Below are 26,233 nucleotides of genomic sequence, written 5' to 3' on the forward strand. Positions count from 1 at the left end.
TGAACTTGGGTCAGCCGCATGCAAGGCAAACATCCTACCTACTGTGCTATTGCTCCAGTTTGAGACGCTTAAGGATTTTTATTGTAAATTACAATAAGACATTTATTTTAGGGGCTACATGTTGAGGTCCTCATTAAACACATAATTGCATCAAATCCCACTTGGAGTACACAAGTTTCCACCACTGAAACGTAATAACATGGTCTCTAATTCTGCTTCTATGTCTCCTGCAGTCATGGGTATGTCACTTAACCTTTGTTCAATCATTTGTAAATTGGTTATACCTGACTTTCAACTGTCTTTCTTTTATTTCTTTTTTGTATTAGAGTATTAGAGTTAATTATCAGTGAATGTGTGGCATTTCTCAGGACTCATACTGGATGCACGATGGCCATTATTGCTCTTATTTAAAAATAACCCTCACAGTGTAATGTCCTTTTCTTGAGTCACATTAGAAACAGTCATGATGGTAACTTGTATTATTAAGTTAACTATATATCAGTTTATAAGGTATATAATATCTCTTCCTTGAAACTTTTAAGACTATATTTTCCCTTTCCTCATTTCTTAAGTAAAACTGAAAAAAAGGTATGGTCAAAACAATGTAAAAGATTTGAGAGTCAAGCATATAATAAGTAAAGTGCCATTGCAATTTACTGAACAGTAATCAATTCTCTAGTAAAGAATCTTCTATGTTCCCAGGAAAGCTTGCTGTCTTCAGGACAATAATATGCTTCACTGATGTGCAGAAGCTGCCTCAGGTAGTAAACTGCTATGCATATGTGTCTATTAATAATTAGTATAGATTACTGAGAAGTAGGGACATGGTCTGAAATGAAATAATGAGCTTCCTTTATAGCATCCAAAGTTGACATTAAGTTACAATTTTTCAAGGGAGGGAACAATATATATATATATATGCATACATACATACATACATACATACATACATACATACATACATACATACATACAAACAGTGGAGGGAATTGCATATGGGTTGGGCACAAAGAGTCAGACACTGATAGAATGGTTTATCTCCTGAGTTGGTTATTTTAGTCCTTCACCCTGCTACAGAGGTGAATGCTCTTAATACTGTGGGTGAGAAGGGTAAGTGATGGCCATCCATTCAGCCTTTACTTTTTGTGTATCATTTCTTTACCCACAGCAGCAACCCCAATATGTCCTATACAACGTTGTGAGGAAGAAAGTAGATAATGTTTATAAGAGCTCTGGACTCTCTAGAAGCAGACTAGAGAGATCTATTATTTTTATGGAATGAAGGATAAGGTCTTAGAGCAAGTGCGCGCATGCGTGCGAGTGTGTGTGTGTGTGTGTGTGTGTGTGTGTGTGTGTGTGTGTACATGCACAGAAGAAAGTTTGAGTGACCCCTTATTGGTTGTTGACTCTGAAATCACCACTGTATGCCACAGACTGACCAATATGAATGATACTTCATTGAACTATTAGGTCAACTTTGGTGATAAAATGGGATGCTATTTTCAATTGGCTCAAGTAAATTGGTTCAGAAAAATGGAACATTAACATTTGCTTTATTAACTAATGCACTTACCTATAAGCAAATAAGAATTTCAAATTCAAAGCTGACTGCTGATGAATCCAGATGGTTTAAATTACCCCAAATTCATTGAAATATCTGAATCAATTCTCTACAAAAGCCAATATTCTCTAAATAGACTAGAATACTCTTCTGCCTCACCCTGCTTGCCAGTTCAGCTTTAATAACAGAAGGGCATACCTCCTCATAGACTGTTGATCCAGCTGGCCTTCCACTTTTCAGGGACAAATTACTATCATTTTACAAATGTTACCTGATCTGGCTAAGCCATTTGACAATGACTACATGGCTGATTAGTGATAGAAGGTACTAGAAACTTGGTTCTTAATTCTCAAGGCAGTCATGTTTGGGAATTTAATACTTCCACTGGAAGACTGCAGGCTTTATCCTTGATCTTATTTTATTTCCCCTAGTTCACTGGATGGTCTGGTGCAGGCTCAGGACTTTCATACTGTCATTACACAGACAACTTCTAAGTTCCAAGTGGGCATTTCAGCCCATCATCTCTCCTGAACTTCAAGTGTGCATATCTAGCTACCTTGTCCATATTATCACTTGGCTGCCTTACAAGCATTTAAAACACATAACTAAAATGCTTATTGTTCCTTCATCCAATACATGCTCTATCCTTTGAGATCCTCCTCCCAGTCAGTGGGCGTATACATCCTTCAAATGCGTCAGGTCCAAACACTTTTAATTCTGAAATCCAACCTGTGAGAACCCTGTTGTCTTATTCTTTAGTTTAGTTTAATTGAAAATCAGCCACATTTTACCAGCCTTATACTTCTATACTATTATAATTCAAACTCCCATCATCCTTGTCTTAGATCATTGCAATCTTGCAGGCCTACTTTCAATAGGACAGTCTAAATGACACTTTCAAAATGCAAGTCATGTTTTGTCTCTCCTCTACCCCCAATCTCACTATGAACACTCATCACACTTAGTGGAAAGTTCAGTTTCTTATTTTTATAAGTCTTATTTAAGCACCATGATTACAAGCATGTTTGTAATGGTTTCAGTTATAAACAGAACAGCCCCCATCACCAGTGCAGCCTGCTCAGCTCCCCTCTTACCTCTCTCTGCTTACCTCTCTCTGTCTACAACTTTCTCATTGCTAGTAGGATTCCTGTTCTTCTTACTGTACTACCAGATATAGTCATGATATTGCCCCAGTGGGTCTTTGCCTGCAACATATGCTTCTTCAGAGGCCTACCTATAACTTCCTATTTAGCTAATCAACCTGCTCATCCCTCTCCTATTGTAATTCCATTCACTCCATTCAGTCTTCACTTTTCTACTTTATACTACTCACTTTTTTTTTAACAAGTAATGTGTTGTTGGTTAATTATACTTATTGTCTCCTTTTGTTGTAAATAAGTTTCTCCAGGATAGGACTTTTTGTTTTGATCACCAATATTTTCTAAAACAAAGCCTGCAAGTAATAGGCACCTGATAAAGATGTGCTTAACAAATTAGTGAACATATCTGTGGGGGTTTTGTTTGTGTGTGCATGTGTGTGTGTTTGTACGTGTGTGTGACACTAATGTGTTGGGTAAATGTAGAAATTACTGCATCTCCCGTGGATTCTGTAAAAGTCACAGTTCATCTTTGCATGTGTGTGTTTGAAGGGGTGGAAGAAAGCCCTGCCTCCTCTACAAATAGACCAGGGACCAAACCACAGGATACTAATTCACTTTTCTTAAGCACACACCTTGATTTAGCACTCAGCATTAGTTATTAACTATTTGCCAAGAAAGATAATATATAGATTTATAGAATTTATTAAATTGTATCCCAACCTTAAAAGTTTCCTTTTACATGTTTTTAACTTACATAAATAATTGAGCATAATAGCACATAGACTTGAGACTTAAGAGGAAACTTACATTGGAGATATATCATTCAAAACATTACAAGCACTTGTCTACAACTCATATGCTCTTAAGAAAGTTCAGAAGACATGGTAGCTCAATAATATCTGGGTTGAGAGAGCACGATGAGTCTTGCTTTCAGCTGACCATGAACTGTTCATAACCAAGCTGACAGCAGGTAGACCCTTTGGTTTTCTCCTGAGGTGGACAGAAAGTGTTGCCACTCTGGGGACTATTGCCAGACAGATCTGAAAGAGTCTCCCAGGAGGCCTCCCTCACCAGCTTCCTCCAGCCTCTTTAATGGAGATCTTGGTGCCCTCAGATGACCACCAAGTTCAGAGAATCCAGCCTGAGTCTTGCAAGCCCATAGGCAAGGGAGGCTCACCTTTTCATAGTACCGGATTTCATAGTCCAGGATGATGCCGTTGGGCTGCTCTGGCTGTGGCCATGACAGTGTGATACTCCTCATGGTGGCACTGACCTGATGCATGATAGGTACCATGGAAGGAGCTGTGAAGAGAGGAAGAGGCAGAGCAGATAAATAGAATCTCAGTTAGATGAGAAGAGTCTCTCAGATGAGCAGGTAGCAAACTACTCTCAGTGTTTAAACTGTAGTTTTCCATTCTCACCAGCTGGATCTGCAGGACTTCCTGTGGGGTTAGCAGAAAGGATGGAGCTCATTAAGGTAATGGTCTAGGAAAGAAGAACAAGGAGGACAAGGACACAGTATTTTCATATGTGTTTTCATTGATATGGTAGTTGGAGGTTAAACAGAAGCCAATTAGAGAGAAAGAACCAAGGCAGTTCTAGGCTTCAGAGGCAGGACAAGAGAACAATGTGATGGCCTTGAGCAGGAATTGAAGCAATTCTAGTATGGCAATTTGATGGTCTGAGCCAAGAGAAAAGAGACACTGGAAACAAGGAATGACAGCAAGAAACTAGTAAGAAACATTCTAGCAATCATCAGTTGTAAGATTTTGCTGCACTTAAAAGGGAAAAGAAGAAGCATGTCTGAAAGAGACAAGAACCTAGACCCACACCACTAGAGCCATTTCAGATTTCTGTCACCATTTTCCAAATGAGACAAAGCTCACAGATACAAATGAAGAAATGATATATAAACCAGACATTTGGAAACATCATTCCAAAAGTCTGTGAAGGGCTTCTGAAATCTCTGGAAATTGTTATTTATTTTCCAATTCACCATTTTCACGGGATGTGAATAAAATAAAAACAGTCTGTAAATAATAAATGAGGGCTGTCTTTCTCAGGAAGAGTGGGGTAATGGATGAAGCATTAGTTAAGCTTAGTTCTGAGTTGTTTCCAGTCCTTCCATGGGAGGAAGGTCATTCCCATACACCAGCTCCATTTTACAGGGTCCTCGGGGAGCCAGGTCTGCCTGACATTTCCTCCCCTCCATTCAAGAGAGCAGATGCCTGCTAGGACCTGAAATTATAGAGCAGACACCTCTTCAAGGGGGGACTACTATTTCCACTAGCTGGTGAGAAATACGCCACACACTAATCCTAGTTGGGTGTGAAGACTGTGCCCATAGCCTGAGGATCCTGAAAGAATTATATGGCAGAAGAGTTGCTGAGAAATTTTAGAATCCAAATGCCTCTATACATTTCTTTAAAGACCTCATAAGAGCCCTACAAATACCAGTAGGGTCCAGCACAGGAGCCCTGTGCTCTGCTCTGCCTTGTTTCACCATAATCACATAACGGCCCAGCAGCTGGGTGGGGCAGGAGTACACAGCATATCTGTTCCTAACTCTGATGATGGGCAATGTTGGTGTGAGCTCCTCAGGGGCCTTCCAGATGCTTCTTTGTGACAGTACAAATTTTCTACCCTTGCCCCAAGTCCTCTTCATCTTCTCCTCTTCAGGTAAACCGGCCTTCCCTGGGGTGTCCCTATGTGCCCTGTTCTTGGGCTTTCACTTTACTTTCTTATTCATTTCTGATATGTATGTCATAAGCATGATATACTGTTCTACACCTGGGTAACTCTTGCCAAAATCATGTCTTTGTATTCTTTCCTGGCCTCAATTTTGCTAACTGGAGTAACATAAAATGTTCCCTCTTCTACAGAATGGCTTGTCAAATAGCTAAAGAAACTAATTAAGTCTTCCCTGAGTTTATCATACTTAAAAATATCCATATATGGGGCTGGAGTGGTGGCACTACCAGTAATGTGTTTGCCTTGCAAGGCATAGGATGGACCACAGTTTGATCCCCTGGTGTCCCATATGGTCTCCCAAGCCAGGAGCAATTTCTGATCGAATAGCCAGGAGTAACCCCTGAGCGTCAATGGGTGTGGCTCAAAAAACAACCAAACAAACAAAAACCAACCACCATATATATAGGACATTTCTCTTATGATATGAATGATCTCCTATGAGATCTTCTATGATCACATGCAATGGCACCTTTCCAAATGGGAATCATGTTATCTAAATCTTAGACATCAGTTACATTGTTAAATCCAATCCTCTCCTTGCTGTTTGAGTAACAACAATGAAAATTCAACTTATATTTATTTTTAGATTTGTGCATGGTACATTAATTAATTAATTAAGTATTGGCTATTGACTCAAAAATATGTTCCTGCTATTTTATTCAGAAGACACACTACACTCTGCTTGCTTTTCCATTGTATAGTATTTATAGATTATATCTTAGAACTGGCTTTGGTTTTGTCTATAAGACTGTTGGCGTGTCTCTCTGTCTTCATGACAAGTTTAAGATGATCATTCTAAAGAGTTGTAATAATTTTTGATCCTGAGTCAACCAATCAATGCATATTCTATTTCTACCAACTTAGCAACTTATCGTTGGTATTGATTAATGAATGAATGCATAAATGAATGAAACAAAGTCTATTGTGTGCCTTCCATGTGTTAATTATTGGGCTCAGTTCTAGAGATACAACAGTGGACAAAAGAAGATGCCATGTTTTCACAGAGCTTACCTTCTAGTGAGAGGATTTTGAGATTTGGCATATTAAAGTATTTTAACAGGAGTTAACACCTAAGGGGAAAGAGAGATAGAGGAGAAGTAGCAGATAAGGTCATGTGGAGGAGGCTGACAGGAGGAGGCTGTGGCTCTGAACTATGTGGTCAGAACTGCTTCCCCTGAGAAGTGGAAGCTCAGAGAGAAAGAAAGAAAGGAAGGGGAAAATTCATGTGGGAATCTGAGAGATCAGCTGTTGAAGAATAATGGTCCAGAATAGTGGTTCTGGGAACAGTCTGGCAGTTTAGGAGGAACAACAAGCAGTGAAAATGGGCAGACACAGGAAATGAGGATCTAGGAATAGAGAATGAATGATCCCATCTGATTCAGTTTTATAATATCCTTTCTGTTGCGGTGTAAAAGGCAGCCAGAGCCAAGTCAAAGCTGAAAGGCTGATCCCAAGTCCTGCAGTAAGCCAGCTGCAAGATTATGGTTCCTCAGTCAAGAGAATATATTGCTTGTTCTGTGCACTTTAACAAAATGGTCAGATTCTGCATATATGGAGAATGTCTCAGTGGCTGTGGGAAGTGAAGAACAGAGGGTCACAATAACTGGCATGCAGCTGGAAGAGTGGGGTTTCCATCAGCTGCTCTCAGGGAAGTAGTCTGGGAAGTAGAAGCAAGAATATGAAATGCTCTAGAGTCCTGAGTAGATATGAGGTAGCAAATCGATGGATAAGAGCCTAGACTCTTAACCAGAGTCCAGACTCTTATCTAGAGCCAAGACTTTAAAATCTGGAGTCATCCATATTTCAAAGATACTAAAAACAACAGAATTAATGGAAACAACTAAGAAGATTATAAAAGAATATATATTCGAACAAGTGGGAAATGAGAACTCCAAAGGCCTGAGAAAGACAAGGAGGATGACCTAGAATTGTCCTGCCATGACAGATAAAATGACATTCTGACCAGCTTGGATATTTAGCCACATTCTGGTTGGTTTTATGTTTCCACCATCACCACTTTTCCCAAGACCTATCATAGAGCTGTGGTGAATAGAGAGAGGCTTTGAAAAAGGGGAGGCCACTTAAAAAAAAATCCCAGAGCACTGGGGACCCTAGTTAGCTCACTAATCTAGAAGGGTGTTGAATGATAACTTAAGAGTCCTGCTTCTCCCAACAAACACTCTCTGCATCTAGGACTGTCTTATAAATATCTGGGGTAACATTTTTCAATCTTGCTGTGACATTCATATTTTCAGGATCTGTCTGCCTAGAGTGCTACAGTTTTACAGGTTAAATTTTAGAAATATGTGAGAGCAATAGCAATCAGTGGTACAGCTGGTTGGGCAATTACCTTATTCCTGGCCAACCCAGATTCAATTTTTGACATCACATATAGTTCCTTGAGCACCTCCAAAAGTAATTCCTGAGTCAAGAGTAACTAAGAATCTCTGGGTGTAGCCCAAACCCTCTCCCTCAAATTTTAGAAAGATGTCTAAATATTTTGATGAACTTTACTGGGTTTTGTTGTAGTTGTTGTTGTTGTTGTTACCACTAATTAATCCTAAGAAAGCCATCATTCAAAACTCAGTTGGTCACATCTAAGGTCCATGTTCTAATTACTAGGTAAAAAAAGACAAGTTAGAAACAGGGGTAGAGGGAGGACAACACTGGTGGTGGGAATGCCCTGATTCAATGTCACTATGTATGTAAAATATTACTGTGAAAGATCTGTAATCCACTTTGGTCAAAATAAAAATTATTTTAAAAAAGGGGGGGGCAAAGTGGTGGCACAAGTGGTAAGGTGCTAGCCTAGGATGGAATCCTGGCATCCCATATGGTCCCCCAAGCCAGGAGCAATTTCTGAGTGCATAGCCAGGAGTAACCCCTGAACATCACCAGGTGTGCCCTCCTTCCCCCAAAAAAGACAAGTTAATAAAGTCACAGTCTTGTTCTGAAAGTGTGAAGCCTGGTTGAGTCCAGATGATAAGAAATAGCACAGGTCTGGTGATCCAGAGGTAACAGATGACCAAATTCCTTAGAGCAGAAAAGCCAAATTAGACAGATGACAAGACCCCTCAACCATCACCCACAGCTCATTAGTAGCATATATAAAAGGAGAAAGCTACCAGAAGATGAAGGCCATGTCTGGCTGCACCCCTCATGGTCACAGGCCCCACAAAAGCATATTTATTCCAACATATGCTTCCTGTGGCTTCCATTTTAATTGATATGAGATTTAGTACCTGGAAAAAGAAAGTCAGTACTACTTCATTCCCTGAAACTCAGGAACAGTTTACGTTTGGTGCTCTGCCAAAGGAGACTATCTTCAGGGACCAATTTGAGGTTTCTCTTTTCCAAGTACAAAAACTATCTCTAAATCCAGTGTTTTATAGGCTATCAACCTTCAAATAAAACAGCAAATAAAAATAAGCTCAGCAGGACTGGAGAGATAGTACAGCAGGTACTATCCAGGTTTGATATCAACCCAGGTTTGATTCCCAGCATCCCAGATCATGCCTCAAGCACCACCAGGCATAATTTCTGAATGCACAGTCATGTGTAACCCTTGAACATCACTAATGTGACCCCCTCCCTCCAATTATCTCAGTTAGCCACTTAAATCCTAACTTTCAGCAAAACTAAAGGAGAATGGGATGGGACAATTAACAAGCCCATATATCTTCCAGAATCTACTGGTTTCAATAATAAGCCCAGGCCTGTGGTCTTTCCTTCATTAAACTGCATTTTAAAGTATCGTCTCTTCAGAGGTTTCAGAGTCTAGTCCTTGTATTTAAATATTCACTACAGAGAAATAAATAAGAATAAAGAATTGATTACATTGTTAACATTTAATGAAGACAAATATGGACCGTACTCAGAAAAGTTGGGATAGAGAATTCATTTAGAAACTAGTTTATAAGAAGGCAACGAAGGCTCAAATGAGATGTGTTCAGCCAGAGAGGACCAACAAACAACACCAAGAACACAAACATAATCAAATTGCCCTGCAGCTCTCAGTAAAATGAAAATGTTGACCCAAAGGGAGGTTGAAGAGGAGAGCAGGAGGCAACAAAAAGCATCCTGTTGGGCATCAATGAAAATCAGCCAGGGCCCAATAGACTGAGAAAAAGGAGAATCTATAGCTAGTAAGAGAACCATTAACTGTGTCAGAAGCAGAAAGAAACCAACTTCAATGATCCAGGGGCTATGGGATGGAAGAAAGGCAAAAACAGACAGTGAGTGAATTCTTTGTCTTTTTTTTTCTGCCAAGGAAGACTTTGGGGAACTCCTACTCCCAAATTGCTTTTAAAGCAAACAGATCCAAGGTAGTATATCACATCCAGCAGAGAAAGTGTACAGAATGTTCTTGTCTGAATTGACAAATGAGATGTGGATAAATTGTAAGGATGGAGAGGCCCAGCTGCATGTTATGAAAGAATCACAGGTGACATGGGGCAAGTATCATCCCAAACTGCTCTCAGATTACTGCCCAAAGCATATGGAATTGGAATTGGCAGTCTATCTTCTGGCAAGGTTTCCAGAAAAAAAAGGGGTGCAGTCCTAGGTGTCCTAGGAGACTCAACTGGGTTCAGAGACTCTCAGAAATGGACCACCAAATGGACCCCTAGAGCAAAGAGTAGAGGTTCATAGTCCTGGTTTGGGCTACCCTTCAGCACATAACCAGTCCTTTAAATTCAGCCCCCAACACTGCCATACTCAAAGTGTTCTTCTTGAGCATTTCATTTTGTTATCTCATAAGCACCCTTGCCCCAGTGAGGAGGCAGTTCAATGTTTGCACATAAGAATCAGCCAGCTTCCTTACCAAAGACAATTGCTAAGTTCTAATGCCTTATCATGACTTATTAAATATTTCTTTCCAATGTCTTCATTATTTTTGTACCATGTTAATTCTTTCAACAGTTTAAACCATAATCCATTTGGGGATGTAATAACCAATAGAATAGTTTACTATATTGAAGTACTTTAGGACAACAAAAGTTTTTCTAGTAGTTTTCAAGGAAAAAATAGCAAAATACCAATTCAATATGAAGTCAGTTTATTGGAATAAACTATTTGAAGAGATCAAAATTCTGGACTAGGATTTCTGTATTCAGCCACTGGGATCCAGAAGAAATAAAAGAACTATGTCTGTGGGCAGAGCTCTTACCATGCAGCCCCGTTTTTTGTCCCCCTAATAACTCTAGAGTATTGGGGTACAATCATATTTAAGTCCCCTTCTCCCTTGGTTCCAGGTGACAGTACTTGGTCAGCTTCTACAAAGTTTCTCAGTTACAGAGACTTTCCTAGCTGACCTTTCCAAATAGATTCACGGTGAGAACCAGAGACATTTGCCTCCCCTCATGACATAATTAAAACTTTGGTCACTCTGGGGTAGTTTTTCCCAAATTTTCTGCATTGTTTTCAGAGGAGGATCTCAGAGGACTATGGCTGCCTCTGTCTGCCTGGACTACACCTATGATGTTAGCACTATTTACCATTCTAGGCACTGCTTTCTCTAAAACAAATATCTATCAGTTGATGAACATTCAGAGTGTTTGCACATTTTTAACTATTGTGAACACACTGCTAAGAACATTCACATACAGTTTCTGTGTGTATCTATGTTTGCATTTATTTTGGGCTAATACCTGGCTGTGAAATTTCTGGATCATGTGGGAATGTAAGCTTCCCACTCCTGTTCTTTCTAGAATAGCATTCCCCAGTGAATGCATCCTTGGTCTAAACATCTGAAAGCTATATCAAAGTCTAGTGGTTTCCTACCACTAGCCCACACACAAAAACTAACATGGCCTAACAAAAAGATTTTCTACCAGTCTCGAGACCAAGGATCAGATTAGTTTATTAGGGATATAAGGGATATAAGGGATATAAGGAAGTGTTGAAAATTATCACCATAGGGGCCGAGTGATAGATAGCACAGCAGTTGGGCATTTGTCTTGGATGTGACTGATCCAGGACGGACCTGGGTTCTATCCCCAGCTTCCGATATGGTCTCCCAAAGAGTGATTTCTGATTGCAGAGTCAGGAGTAACCTCAGAGTGTCCCAGGGTATGGTCCAAAAACAAACAAAAAAATTATCACCATAGACCCCTATTGTAAGGGATAAAAGATGAAGTAAGAATAGCCAGGAACCCAGGGTTGTATCCTCAGGCATAAGACAAAGGTCTTCTGGCACTGTGGAGAAAGGTGGGGGTTTAGATTGACACTGCTATCTGCTTTTCTGTGTGAGCTTGAATAAGGTTTGGCTCCTGCAGGTGGGGCCAAAGAGATACTACAGTGGGGTAAGGTATTTGCCATGCACACATGATCCCCAGCACCTCATAGGTCCTCTGAGCACTGCCAGGAGTACTTGCTGAGTACAGTGCCAGGATAAAGTCCTGAGCATTTTCAGGTGTGCCTCCAAAAAAATAAGAGCCCTCCTGGAGTCTCAAGTTCTTCAACTGTATAACAGTAATATTAATCTTAAAGTTGTAAGTTTTTCAAGTATGGTAAAAATGTTCCCCAGGTTATCCATTGCTCCTTCCCATTAGATCCTACCCACCCAATAGATTTGATTTGAGGACTTGGCAACAATTCTAAGTCAATTCAGGGTTCCCACATGCAAATTATTTCCTGGGCATAGTTCCCCAAACTGTGGAAAGCACCAATAAGTTACTAGGGAATTTATGTGATGAATATGAGATGAGTGAATACCTAGGCCATGTTGGAGTGGAGGTTATGGGTAAGAAATGGACTTGAATTGAGGCAGGGTAAATTTTGAAGTTCCCTGGGGAGTTGGTGTTGTAATTGCTTCAAAAAAAAAGATGGTTTGGTTTCCTTGAGACATCTTCTGATGACCAGAAACTTTTCTGGGATACAATTTAGAAACTATATGTTAGATGCTTTGTCCTGATGTTGTGACTCAGCCCAATTAGTCACAAACATTCCCTTGGTTCTAACCCCATTTTCTCCTGATCTGGTTACCCAGATCTTCTCATCCCTGAATTCTGCCCCCAAATCTGGTCAACTTCAAGGACTTTTCACTCCAAACTACATATTTTGCCACTAAATAGTGGATCATGTGATATAACACTTAGGTACCAGTCCTAAGTGTTCTACACATTTGTCCCTATAGAAATCAGCTTTGGGCTCTCAGTCTGTAAGGTCATTTCTTCTAGTTACTTCTCTTCCTAACCCATCAGAGTTCCCAGGCACAGAATATGCCCTCAGAGTCCTGCCATCACTGTATTAGACCACAATTACCAGTGTCCCTACCTCCTTCCTGCTAAAGGTCCCCATTTCAATAGCCCTATAGGGCTGAGAAAGACAGTACTGTGTGTTCTGTCTTCAGTACTGTGGGGTGTGGCAGAAACTTGCTTTGGTTCCCCCAATAATGGAATAAACTTGTAAGGCACAGGAGTTGCTTTCAACTTCTTTCTGCTATTTTCATAATTAGCAAAGGTCCCCATAGAGCTTTCCCTGCTTGCTTGCAATGAAAATTTCTTCCCTTCTTGAAAATCATTAGAAATAAGAAAAGCTACCGCCTCTTAAATAGAGGGGAAAACAAGGGAGGGTAAAAGGACCAAACAGATATATGATCACTAATAGTAAGCTAGACAAAGAGGGGACCACCTACTCTAGCAGCCCGGGGGGATGAGGGTGGGGGATATGGGTTGCAGAAAGGGAACTGGGATGGGGGGAGGACATATTTGGTGATGGGTATTCCCCTGATTCAATGATAATACGTACCTAAAATACTACTGTGAAAGATATGTAAGCCATTATGATAAAAAAATTGTGTTTTAATCAGAAATGTTCTTTGACTTACATGTATTATTATATTATATCAATTATATTATGTTATGTTACTATATTATGTTATGCTAGTTCACCTCAATATGTTAATCAATTTTGTCTCTTGAATAAATTCTTACAATAAAAAAAAGAAATAAGAAGAGCTAGAAAACATAGGTGTTGAGCCTAATGTGAATAGTAATCTTCAATAAGAAAGGGGTCATCGTAGGGCAGTGATGAGGCAGGGCTGTGCATCCTCCTGCCTTGAGGGGGGAAGATGAAGGAGGATGAGAAGACTGTCCCAGGGAAGTAGGACAGAGTGCACCTCCAGAGCTCTAGGCTCTCCTGGACACCGCATATGAAATGAAATCTTAATGCTCTCACCTCTTTTGAAAACTGAACCTGTCTCTCAGGCCTAAGTTTTCCTCACAACTCAAATGCTGAATAATTCAGAGGCACTTGGAATGATTCATACATGTATGCCCCAGAGCCCTGGAGAACTGAAATGGAGTTCACATAGGGGTTCCAAGGATGCTGGCAACCTCAGAGGCCATCCATAAGCCTCAAGTTGAAGGACATGAGTTCCCTGGGTGCTGAGGCTGAGAAAAGGAACTGGTGGAGTAGAGGTGGGAACACAACTTAGCAGGGAACTCCAATATGTGTATTAGTTTTGTTTTGGTTTTAGGATATTATTGTGAATTCCTAAGCAAATGCGTAGGGAACTTAGAGACTATTGAAGCAATGGTGCAATAACCAGGTTGACAGACTAAGCTCAAGCCCAGTGGTGATGGCATGTGTGCTGGGGTTTGAAGTGGGAGACCCAAATCCACATTTATGTTCTTGTTATTTTGGTGAGGAGGCCACAACCTGCAGTGCTCAGGGTTACCTCCTATAGAGACTCAGAAAACCGTAGCAATTCCAGGGGTTGAGCCTATGTCAGTCACATGCCAAACAGGCATCCTTCCTGCCACAAGCCCCACCCCCACCATCTGTATTTTAACATTAGCTAAGGACTCAAAGTCTACCATTTCTAATGACAGAGTAATATACACACAGCAAAACGTGCAAGGGTGAATGGGGCTGAGAGTACTGTTTCCTCAAAGATGTTCTTCCAGGAGATGACTTTGTTGAAAAGGTACTGCTGAGATAACAGGTCCTCCCTCTGTTGATGAAAACTCATTTCATTGCACAAATATGCTTGCATTTTACATTAGGAAGCCTGACTCATTAAATATTTTTGGTGCAGTAACGCTTCTGGTCAAAGTAGATTAAACAAATAAGCAATTAGCTTGGAGACTGGCTATGAATACAAAAGCAGAATTAATTATTTTCTAATTGTTTTTTCCTATTGTGGACACTGGTAGCATGGCATTTGCTTGAGATGACCTTGACACCCCAGTGTCCCTTGGATTCTGTTTCTTTACCGTGCATTTCAGGGACAGAGAAATCCTAAGTGTCTTGTTAGTGTGATGCTCTTGCAGGAGCTTGACTGAGGCTTAATGGAGTAGAAATGGGGAGGAAAACAAGAGCTTCTAGCCTGGATTGAGCAGCCCCACTACCTCAGACTAGTCCTTCCTTCCCTGATCTCCATTTAAATGTCCTTTTAAAATAAGGGGGCAGTATGGGAGACATATGGGTATGGGTGTTGCTCTTGTGTGGATTTAGAGCAATGGTTCTTGTTTCTGATATTAAGTAATATTTAATGGTTTTCTTTATTGAGATTATCTTCCAGTTTTCTAAATTTGCTCCTGGATTAGCTTCATGCTGGAACTAGCAAGATAGAAGGAAATCTAGGGCTGGGTTGTAGCTTGCATATATGAGCTCTTAATTCAATCCCCAACACAGCCAAGGAAAAAGAGAATCAATTTTCACCCCAGGTCTACTAAATCAGAGTTTGGGGATAGGAAGGAAGTGATGTGGGCTTCAGAGGCTTCCAGAAAGTATGGTTCTGAAGTACTTTCCAATTTGAGAATGACCATCTAGCCATCAGAATGACAACTTCTGAGAGGATACCCAAGAATATGGACTTGAACAACAAGGATAAAGGGAGATGGGGGGTTGAAGGGAGTCTTCGCTGGGCCTCTGGCACTTGGCTAGATCTACCCACTCTCCTTTCATGAATCTGAAGTCTCTGCAGTGGGCCCCTCACCAGGCTCAAACTAATCCTGACCTCTGACCCTTCTCTCCACAGAGGTGGAGTGTGCAGTCCTGGACCAGGGGGTGGACACATCATGATTGGGTCTGTCTCCCAGGTCACCCCAGCTCTTCCTTCTGGGGAACAAACAGAGGACCAGGCAGCAGAGCATTGCACTGAGGCCCAAGGACAGTGGAGACTAAGAGGGATGCTTGTGGGGGATACTTTTCAGTAGGGCTGTTCTAAACAGGTGCTCCAGGGGCTGTGAAAGTGAGCCGCCAGGACTTAGGTGGCAGCTGAGGTGCAGGGCTCAGCTCCACATCCCCAGAACTACAAACTCCTGCACAGAGGCTATTTACTAGACACTATTCAGAATGCCATGGTACCCCCCACCCCACACACACACACACTCACAGAGTTACTAAATGGGGTCCACCACAGCAACTCAAGACTACCTCCTTGTCCACCTAAACTGATAGGGTACTATCAGTACAGAAAACAACAAGGCCAGGCCTGGAGGACTTAGTCTCTATCTCCTAAAACACCCAATTGACAGCTCTTCTTTGTACCCCCTTCAACCCCACCCAAGTTCTGAGTGAGACTCCTGACCCACACAAGCTTTCTCTCTGACCCCAGAACACCACCCTCTGAAAGGGAGGCATCACAGTACCCAATGCCCTCTCCTATGGCAAGCCCTCCTCCACTTCTCCTGAGCGTGCTTTATCCTGCTGCTCTCTGCACACTCCAGGGTTATCCATATTCCTTGCCTCTGCCATACCATTGCGCACCAACTCAACCACCTTCTATAAAATCAGACTGTTCCCTCCAGACTTTGGGGTCACCACATTCTCCCTCTTACCATCACCCCAAATCATTGAAGATCATCTCTATTCCCCCTCTGCCAGTCTAGCCACCCTGCAGAGAAATTCCATGTCCCCTGTCAGTTCCTGAAGTCACTCAGTTCTCCACCTGCCTACTCCATGACAGCTTCAACCTTACCTGAAGGAACTCCATTTTCAAAACTCCCAATTCAAGGCCCATGTTTCCTGTAAAATCCTTGGCCCAAACCCTGCAATTCTTGAGGCTGCATCACCACTTTCTGCCCCATACATGATCACTCTCCTTTATTTTCACCATTATTTATTTATTTATTTATTTATTTATTTATTTATTTATTTATTTATTTATTTTACACCAGGTGACGTTCAGGAGTTACTCCTGGCTATGTGCTCAGAATTCGCTCCTGACTTGGGGGACCATATGGGACGATTGAACTGAAGTCCGTTCTAGGCTAGCGCATGCAAGGCAGATGCCTTACCACTTACACCACTGCTCCAGTCCCATTTTCACCTTTATTATCCAGCTCAGAAATCCTGTAATAAGCGATACTCCCCTATCTCTCAGGCCCAAGTTGCCTTTATGTTTTCATAGGATAGAACCAGAGAAACCCACAATTCATTTGTATAGGCTCTGCCTTTCAGAAACCCCAAGCCACAACTTAGAAGTTGTACTGTAAGATCATTGAGAGCCAGCAGGTGAGTCCTCAATGCTTCCTAGAGATTCTGAGGTCTTGTTTGTTTATTTGGGGGGAAGGAGGGAGTCACACCCAGCAGTGCACAGAGGTTACTCTTGTCTCTGCTCTCAGGAATACTCCTGGCAGAATTTAGGGGATGATATGGAATGCTGGAATCAAACGCAGGTAAGCCACATACAAGGCAAGTACTCTACCCACTGTTCTATCTCTCAGGTTCAGAAGGAGCTTCTGAATTAGTTTAGTTCCATCTGCCAACCTCTGCAATGGCACGGTAACACATTTTCTATCCTCTTCAAAGTTCAGTTCCAGCATTCTTTACCTTTCAATAAAGTTCAGCTCCCTCTCACAGAGAAGATTGGTGCATGAATATTCACCTTGCATAAATACCTCAAGATCTCTTCCCAAAGGAATTCCTCGCTAAAGGGAACCCATCTCCCCTTCATGCTGTTCCTGAACATCTCTGGAAGACTCCCAGATTCCTTCTGTGCAGTAGCAAACCATAGTGCATGTTTCGCTTCTGACTTCTTTTTCTCTGCACCGCCAGCCTGTGATAAGGCTCTAAGAAAGCTGTTGGAGACTTGGAGAGATTTCTAATTGCCTCCCCCATTGATGTGTGTGAAGAGATCTCTGATTGCCTCCTCTGTGGGAGATCACATGTCCTCTCTGCTCCCCCAGGGGGCATCTTCACTGCTTCTAGAGATCTTACCCTATTGAACCCCTCAATCCCAATCTCAGACCTGTTATATCCCTCCCAGTCCCCTGTCCAGAGCTTTCTCCCTTCCAGGACAGTAGATGAACCCATAGCCACAGGAAACTCTATGTTCTCCTTGATCCAGAATGCTATCACCTTATAGGCTCCCCACCCCACATGCAAAACCATTTCTGAAAAATAAGCAATTGCTTCTGGGGAACCACCAGACTAACAAGACCTATAGAAGACTAGCCAGGACATCTCAGACTAAGGCCACCATGCAAATGTACAGAGGCTACCAGAGGACTGGTACCTGCTTTTCCTCATGGAACTCTGAGCCTACTGAAAGACTAATGACTTGAACACACAGTAGGGAGACTTATCAGCACACCACACCACAAGGCCTGATCATTGACCCCAATTCTGAAAGGTCACAACTACACACACTCAGGACTTGTAATGGGTCATGAAAACTCACAGACTCTTGAAACTCTTCTGTGCAGAGACAACATTTCTTTTACTCTAGCTTCAAAAAAGAACAAGAAAAGTAATTAAACTTTGAAATTCTAGGGCTCAAGACTATAGCTGTTATGGTCCCTCACTTGATTTTGTGGAAGAAAATGAATCAGGGCATGGAGATAAGGAGTGGGGCTAGGGGGGGCCTAGCACAGTCTCCCCTACACTGAAAACTGTCTAAGGCCAGAGTTGCCTTTATTTACCCAGAACACTGAATGTGCCTTTTTCCCTCATCTTTCACATCCGTTCAGAGAAGATGTTAATTTTCTGAAATTAAACACTTAGCTTGATTACTGTTTTGTTAATTGCTGCATTCAAACACCCCTGGTGCTCCTGCCTGTTTAACTCCATGGCGCTGTGAAAATGATAGGCAGGGAACTGGCACAGGTGGACAGACAACCTCAGCAGAGCTCCATCCCCCTGCACCCCTGTGGAGATGGTAAAAGCAGCTGGGCTTACCCAGGCAGGAGGGGGCAGCAGGGCAGAGCAGAGTGGTTCCATAGAGTCATATTTGAAGCAGGCAGAGCATCCTGGAAGCCCCAAATCTCATCAACATCCAGGAGGATGTAGTGGCTTAATTCCACTCCAGCACAGGTACCAGGATGCTGGATGTGGAACATAGTGGACGGTGGAGACCACAGAGAGGGTTCAAGCTGTACTAAATGTCTATTTTAGATGAATGGGGGCATTCATTCACACACAGTTGAGAGGTTTCTGAATCTGTTCAATGAACAATCTCTGAATGAAGAATTTCAGACACCACGCTAGGCACAGAGGACAATGTAAGATGGACACAGGGCATGAGCTTTCAAAGATGACAGCTGCTTCTGAAGCTGATATTTGTCAGAGGACCATGAAGTGAACAGCTCACATTCTATCCCTCTCCTGTGGGGATACAGAGTTGTACCTCTAGAGGGTCTCATTATCATGCCAGTGTCACAGTCTCATCTGGGCTCCAAATAGGGAAAAAAACTCATTACAGTCTTGCTTCCAAGAACCCATCTTTACTTCAGAAGTCAGGCATTGGGTGACATATGATAGACTAAAATGAGCAAACAGACCTTGATGTCCAATAGGGCTCTGCCCACATGTTGGCAACCACATAGTATAGGGATATCTCAGCTGGTTTGGGGGGGGTTAAGTTTCTTCTAAACAGTGCTCAGGGGGTTGAGAGCAACTGCCAGGGACAACCAATTGAACTGATGGTTCAATGCTTGGCAGAACAACGTGATGATGTCTGTTACTAACAATGCTGGATGTCCCCGGGGACTCCTTGATGTTGTTCAGGAGTCATATGATACCAGGGAGTGAATTTGGTGACTGTGAACACAGGATATGTGCCCCTATGTCTGAGCTATCTCCTCAGTTCTTTCTCAGATTTTCCCCACTCTGAGTAGCATCATTGGCTAATGTTCAAGATCCAGAACAGAGAGAGTCTCAGCACCAACTATTATGGCCCAACAGCTGAGAGAGGCCTAGAAGAAACTGTAACTGGCCAGTTAGTGAACAGCCAAGATTCCATCCAAGCCTGCTTTAGAGAGTAGCCAACACCATAGAGTGAAATGATCTGTGGCAACTGCTGACTCACAGCCTAACCTCCAAGAAGTACAAAACTTGTTGTACCAAATGTCCTGTGCATGGGCTTCCTCACTCAGTGTGTTTTCTGGGTCCCTAGCCCCAGATTAGAACATGAGTTCCCTTGGGCTAGGACCTTTGTCTGCACCTGTGTTCCTATTTCATGGAGCCATGTATACATGCCATACATTGTGCTAAATATTTGTCAGGAAAGTCTGACCAAGAGACCCTGAAATCAACCAATTTGTCAGCCCAAAGAAACCTCAAACTAACCTTAAACTAGATATATAAACACATTACCCAAGGTAAAGAACCAAAATTAACCACTCACCACTTCCTTCTCCTGTTTTGATCCTTTTTAAAGCCTACCCTGCTCGCCACTTTGCCTGTCCTTTCCGGCTAAGAAGCTACCAGATTTCCTCTGCTCTGGCCTCTCTCTAACTTTCCAGAAGGGGATCAAGGCTCACAGAGCCAACCTCACATCCCTACCTTGAGGTTTCTTTCTAGCAGCCTTATGCAAAGAAGGTAACTGGTCATTTGACTGATCTGGAGGAGTCAAATTGGCCAGCTGCAGCCTAGTAGGCTGGCTTCTGGCCTAGCAGGTTGACTCCACACACCACCAAATGAGAACATACAGGCTATGTACAGGGCCACCAGACAGCTGCAAACATTTAGCAAAGTTGTGTTGTGTGGGCCCTCCCTCCTGAAGATGGAGCACCCTGAGAAGACTGCCACAGTGTGACAGCTAGTAAAGAATGCCAAGGCTGCCAGGGGCAGACAAGCCTTTATGAGTGAGGCTTGGTGCTTCCTAACTTTGCTCAAGTAAAACACCACTGCTTGGGGCCAGAGAGATAGCATGGAGGTAAGGCATTTGCCTTTCATGCAGAAGGTCATCGGTTCAAATCCCAGCATCCTATATGGTCCCCCGTGCCTGCCAGGAGCAATTTCTGAGCATGGAGCCAGAAATAATCCCTAAGCACTGCCGGGTGTGACCCAAAAACCACACACACACACACACACAAAAAAAAAAACACCACTGCTTGCAAATGGTCAGCACCTTGCAGAGGCCATTCTGAAGACCCTTCTGAATGTCAGAGTTTAAGAAACAATAAAAATAATCTTTTTAGAATTAACAGTGAGAGGAAAGCAATAAAATAAACTCTGAAATTGAATTAGAACAGTGAAAATTTCATTTACTCAAGTTTGTACTTAACTTTTCTTTATTAACTTCAATGAAAGTTTTCTTTAAAGTCGTTCCAGTCTTTTTAAAGTTCTGACTCAATCTTTTCTCTACTCCCGAGCAAATTTTCCCTGCTAATTTCCAATGAGACCTCAGCCCTTAAAAATGAACTAATTTCAGCATATGGATCTTAGCTCTCTAAATTTTTACAGGCAGCACTGTAATATTGTTTTAATATTTAATTTTGAGATTTACATAATATCTTTCCTCCAAAGAGCTCAATATATTGCAATATCATAAAATTCCTTTTCATATTCAAAGATTATTCTTTATGCATGCAAATACTATATTTAACCAAGGAATAATGCAAATTAGATGATGTATTCAGAGGAATTGGGGGGCTAGGTAATTCTTTTGTGGGAAAAGTAGTGTCTCTAAGTGACTTTAATTGTGTAGGAACTTCAAAAATGCCTTAAAAATGGACAAATTATAGGGGCGCTTGACTATTAAGACAAGTAGTGTAGTATTTTTTAAACAAAATGAAGTAATGGATTGTGTCTGTGCTGTAAGTTTTGTGAATATGTTAGCATTCCTCATGCAATGGGCCCAGCAGGCCACACATGAACTGAGTATAATATAAATGTCAAATAAAAATACTGCTGATGGCATCCTGAAAGTCAGGGGGAAAGTGTATTTTTTTCCAAATATAGACAGAAGAAAGACAGGCAGGCTCCTCAGAGCAGCACACCCACCCATGTGAGGTACTGGGGTTCTGTGGCAGGTACATGCACAGCTCCACCTCTGCCTGCATCTTCAAGTCAGCAGAACACAGGTTTCATTCTGGTCTTTCTTGGGGTTTCCTCCCTCCTGGAATCATGGATAGACCAATAATACCTGCAACTTATCAGATCTGAATGGCATCGATTGTGGACAAAGAGACCAGGATGTTTGGAAGAAAATAGACTGGAGGAAGATATGCAGCACATTGCACTCTGCTCAGGATATGTTGTCAGCAATGATGTGCATCTCCCTACCCCTCACATGGCTCCTGAGGTGAGTTTCCATCACCTGTCTTGTCACAACAGCCCTAGGAATCAGTGTCTTTGCTTCCATTGTATAATAGAGAAAAAAGAAATAGCAGTTGCCTAAAAGATTTACAGGAATGAGTTGCATGTGGAGGAGAGGAACCCACCCTGTGCACCACTTCTATCACTATGAGATCAGGAGATCAGGAGGTGAGTGTGGCTTGTGGAAGGAGACTAAGACTTGGCATGCTCACCCACAGACGTAGGCATTCAGACTGGCCTCGGATTCAGAGGCTATAAACCACAAGCAAAAGGCTTAAGGAAGAACTGGATTTGTCTAGGTTTCAATGACTTTACAATATTCTAAATGGCTGTCAACATTACAAATCTGGACATTCCGCTTATAAGATCTAATAACACTTGGAGTGGCACCAATTATTGCCCCTGTTTTCTGATGCTGTGATCCCTACCATCCCCAACCCCTTCTCCTTTCCAGATGCCCTCCATCTGCTGAGCTTTGCTCTTCTCCATAACCTGCTGAACATCATGGGCCTCTGAGTTTGTTCTCTCAGCCTTAAATAGCCCCAAATTCACTAACTTTATTTTATCTTGTTATCAGTTGATTTTACGGCTGAGCTGATCTGATGGGACTTATTTCATTTTTTCTAAGATCTCCTCTGAGGTCCCCATTCCTAAGTCCGACAGTCTGAATTTAGTTAGCAGAAAAGGGCAGTAAAGTTTGTGACTCACTTTAATACTCAGTGACAGCCAGATGATCTGGCCATCAGTCTGAATCTGAGGCCAAGTGGCAGAGAGTGACTGCAGGAATTAGTGGCGATAACAGCCTCTCTGCAGATCTCTTGGCCACTGGAACAGAGAGAGTTCCACCTGATCTGGTCTATTTTAAACTCCAGGCAGCTGTATTCAGTGCAAACCTGAATCCCTGAGGACCTCACGTGAATCAGTGACTGCATAATTCATGACCAACCTGGGCCCAAGATGATGGACATTTTTTTGACAGTTAAAGTGGCCCAGCTAGATGGCAATGGCTTAGAGAGAGTTTATGACTTACACAGTTCACCATAATGCGATTTCTGATCAGTTAGAGGATAGAGTGGCTACAAACTTGAATTTGAAAACCCTATACATCTTTTGCTCATGTGGGAAGGTTCAGCACATTTCAAAAGATGACCTGGTTTCTTTATCTGTATGACATTTCCCTCCTCTTTGTGATTATCTTGATGGGAATGAGATCCACTGGATGAACTCAAAAGCAGTAGGTCTCTGCCATTTCCACTGAACTTGGAGAATCCAGTTCTTTTTTTTTGGGGGGGGGGCACACCCATTTGATGCTCAGGGGGTTATTCCTGGCTAAACACTCAGAAATTGCTCCTGGCTTGGGGGGGACCATATGGGACGCCAGGGGATCGAACCGCGGTTCTTCCTTGGCTAGCTTGCTAGGCAGACACCTTACCTCTAGTGCCACCTCGCCGGCCCGAGAATCCAGTTCTCGAGTGGTCATGAATATATGCATGATTCAAGATTCTGAGTGGTCATGACTATATATGTGAGTGGAGGCCACTCAGGATGTAATACTCCCCAAATCTACACTGAAAACTCGGGACAATATCTTGTGTCTCATTGGAGGAGAAAAATGTATTTACTGTGAGTCATATGTACCTAAATGTGAATCTTGACCCCTCCCATTAGGTCTCTTGTTAAGAGAAAAGCATGCGGTTTAACAAAATCCTGGGTTGGGGGTGTCTATCTGATGGAGGACACTAACTGTAACCCTTTTCCTGGATACCAGAGTCAGCTAGAATGAACCATGGGTCTCCATGGGGCTCCTAAGAGATCATCTGGGAGGTGCTCAGAAGGAAGAAGGTAAAAATCCTGTGTCTGATGAGCTGTGGGAGCTACAAGCAGAATCAGATGCAGTTCACAGCTTCTGAACAAAGGCAGGCCAACCCAGAGCAGGGGCACACATTAAGGATTCAGTCAGATATTACTGAGCAACACGTCAAACTTGGAAGCCAACTTGCTGCATCCTCCTCTCCTGTGAACCTCACAGACTATACAGTCCCTGTACTGTGATCACTTTCAGGCTCTGATGCAGCTGAGGAACATACACGCATCACAACTTCATCACAACCCAGAGTCTTCTATACTCAGTATCATAGAATTGGTGGGAAAGTAACTAGGAAAGTAACTAGGGAAGGAGATACTGAGGTCCCCACTTTCCAGCAGGATAGAATAAACTGCTTAAAATAACCTTGTTTGATAGTTATGTAAGGAAAACTAGGGACCATTCATATTAGGAGGTGGGGAACAGGAAGACAGAACCTGAGAGGGATGTAATGTTGGCCACTATTTAAAACAACATGCTCCTTACTCCAGAAAGTGGGAACAATAGAGCTAGGGTCACAGGGTAATTATAGGGATCAAAGGAGTTCACACATTTCAAAATCCTTCATTAATCCAAACAAAACAAAACAAAACAAAACAAAACAAAAACCACACAGATATAAGAGACTAGCTTTATTGTTTACTTCTCATCTACTTCTCATTCAGGACCCATTCAGCCATCTTCAGCTGAACAGTTGAATAGCTGAACAGAAACAGGCACTTCTATACATTCGTCCTCCTTGTTTGAGTATTCCAGGACTGCTCTGGTCCTGCCCTATATCTAGCATGGCTCAAAAGAAGCAATGAGATCGTCAGAATAACACCCCCCACACACACACACACACATACACAACTCAACAGGGGTCACATCATAACTTGAGATGAGGCAAGAAAATTGGGTACGTGGGTAAAAAGCCGAGAGGTGTCCTGGAAGTGATGAAATATGCCTCGCCTTATTAGTGAGATTTAGGGCCATCTGCCACATCCCATAATGGGTCTGGGTCATTAGCACCTGCAAGATACCCATTGATAAGTGTATCTCTTTCTCATTTCCTATAACCTGGAGAACTTCTATTTATGTTTCTAAACTGTACAGAGGAATGGGTTCTAATTTTTATATATTAAATTATTTACATGAAACAATTTATTGTTTGAAAGTTATTGTCTTAAAAATGTTTTAGTGGGTTGAAGATAAACTTGATCTCCAAGTCAGTGCTATAGTGCCATGTTCCCCAGAGCCCCACAACCCTCAAAGCAAAAAAACATTGATCATTGCAGAAACTGTTTCCAATTATTATATAGAAATGGAAGTACCCTTCTCTCCATGCAAACTTTCTGACATCCATTTGCCAAGGAGAAATCAGATTGAAAGGTGGTAATGGCAATAAAACTACACAATCAAGGCAGAGGAAGGATTTGGTGGGGGAGGCATCAACAGGAGGCAAAGGACACAGGCACTATGTTTCTTGAGAAACAAGTGGGGGAGGCTAGAAATGACTATGTCAAAGTCTGGAGTCCCTCATAGGACTCTGGTCCACCACAGCCCACAAAGGTGCAGATGGCAAGACAAGCAGATGGGCAGGTTTGGGAATAACAGGACAGGGGAAGGGAGGGGCAGGAATCAAAGCAAACCCATCTAAGTAGCAGGTTTGTTCACACATGCTTATAAAGAGAGAAAAGACAGCCAAGCCCAGCATAACATGACAGCCTGGCAGGATGACTATTCCCATAAGCCGGGACACTCAAATATTTCAGCCAGTTTTCTGGCTGAAACTCTCTAAGGGAAACACTGCTAACAAAGGCTGCCCATGTTACATTGATCAACATAATGCAGAAATTCTCATTCCCTTCTCCATGGCTCCGGCAGACTGTCACAACCTTTGTCTCCATGACGCCAGGACTATGGTCACAAGCTGGATGCTTCTACACTTCCACTCTCATTTTCTCACAATGCATGTGTGCATGTAAACACGTGACCACACACTTACATACAAACACGCACACATGAACACACACACACACACACGTTCACAGCCACAACACAGCCATCTGGACAGCCCCGCTCTCCAACAACACCTTTTTTCTGCTCAGTTCTGACAGCTTAAACCCAAGAATCATCTGTCACTGAAGATGCCTGGTATGAAAAGAGGCAGAATGCGCCTGAAAATTGGGAGGCAAGGAGTGGAAGAGGATGGAGAATAACAGAAGAGGAAGCTCCACAAGAGAGCATAAAGGGAGGTGCCAGGCTCCGCTGTTCCAGTCACAGTACTTGTAGAATTGTCTTATTGAGAAAACTTTTGGACTCTAAGTATCATTGGCCTTGTTGGGCCTACTCCCTTCCTCTCTGCATGCACCATCACTTCTGGCTGCACTGCCCACTGCCCTCTACCTCCCCTGGAGCAATTGCATGTGTCTAGTCCATGATTCTCAGGCTGCATCACTTTGCAGCTTTGCATGTCAGATTTGA

General features: G+C 42.3%; 1 protein-coding gene across 1 annotated transcript in view; it reads right to left on the bottom strand.

Annotated features, from left to right (window-relative positions):
* EPHB1 (EPH receptor B1) overlaps positions 1–26,233 on the bottom strand; it is a 411,882-nt gene that overhangs the window by 103,137 nt on the left and 282,512 nt on the right. The window contains exon 6 of the mRNA XM_049775927.1: positions 3,839–3,963. Within this exon, the coding sequence (XP_049631884.1) occupies positions 3,839–3,963 (125 nt within the window). The remainder of the gene's footprint in view (positions 1–3,838; positions 3,964–26,233) is intronic.

This window comes from Suncus etruscus, chromosome 6, assembly GCF_024139225.1.
Source record: "Suncus etruscus isolate mSunEtr1 chromosome 6, mSunEtr1.pri.cur, whole genome shotgun sequence".
In the NCBI taxonomy this organism is placed as follows: domain Eukaryota; kingdom Metazoa; phylum Chordata; class Mammalia; order Eulipotyphla; family Soricidae; genus Suncus; species Suncus etruscus.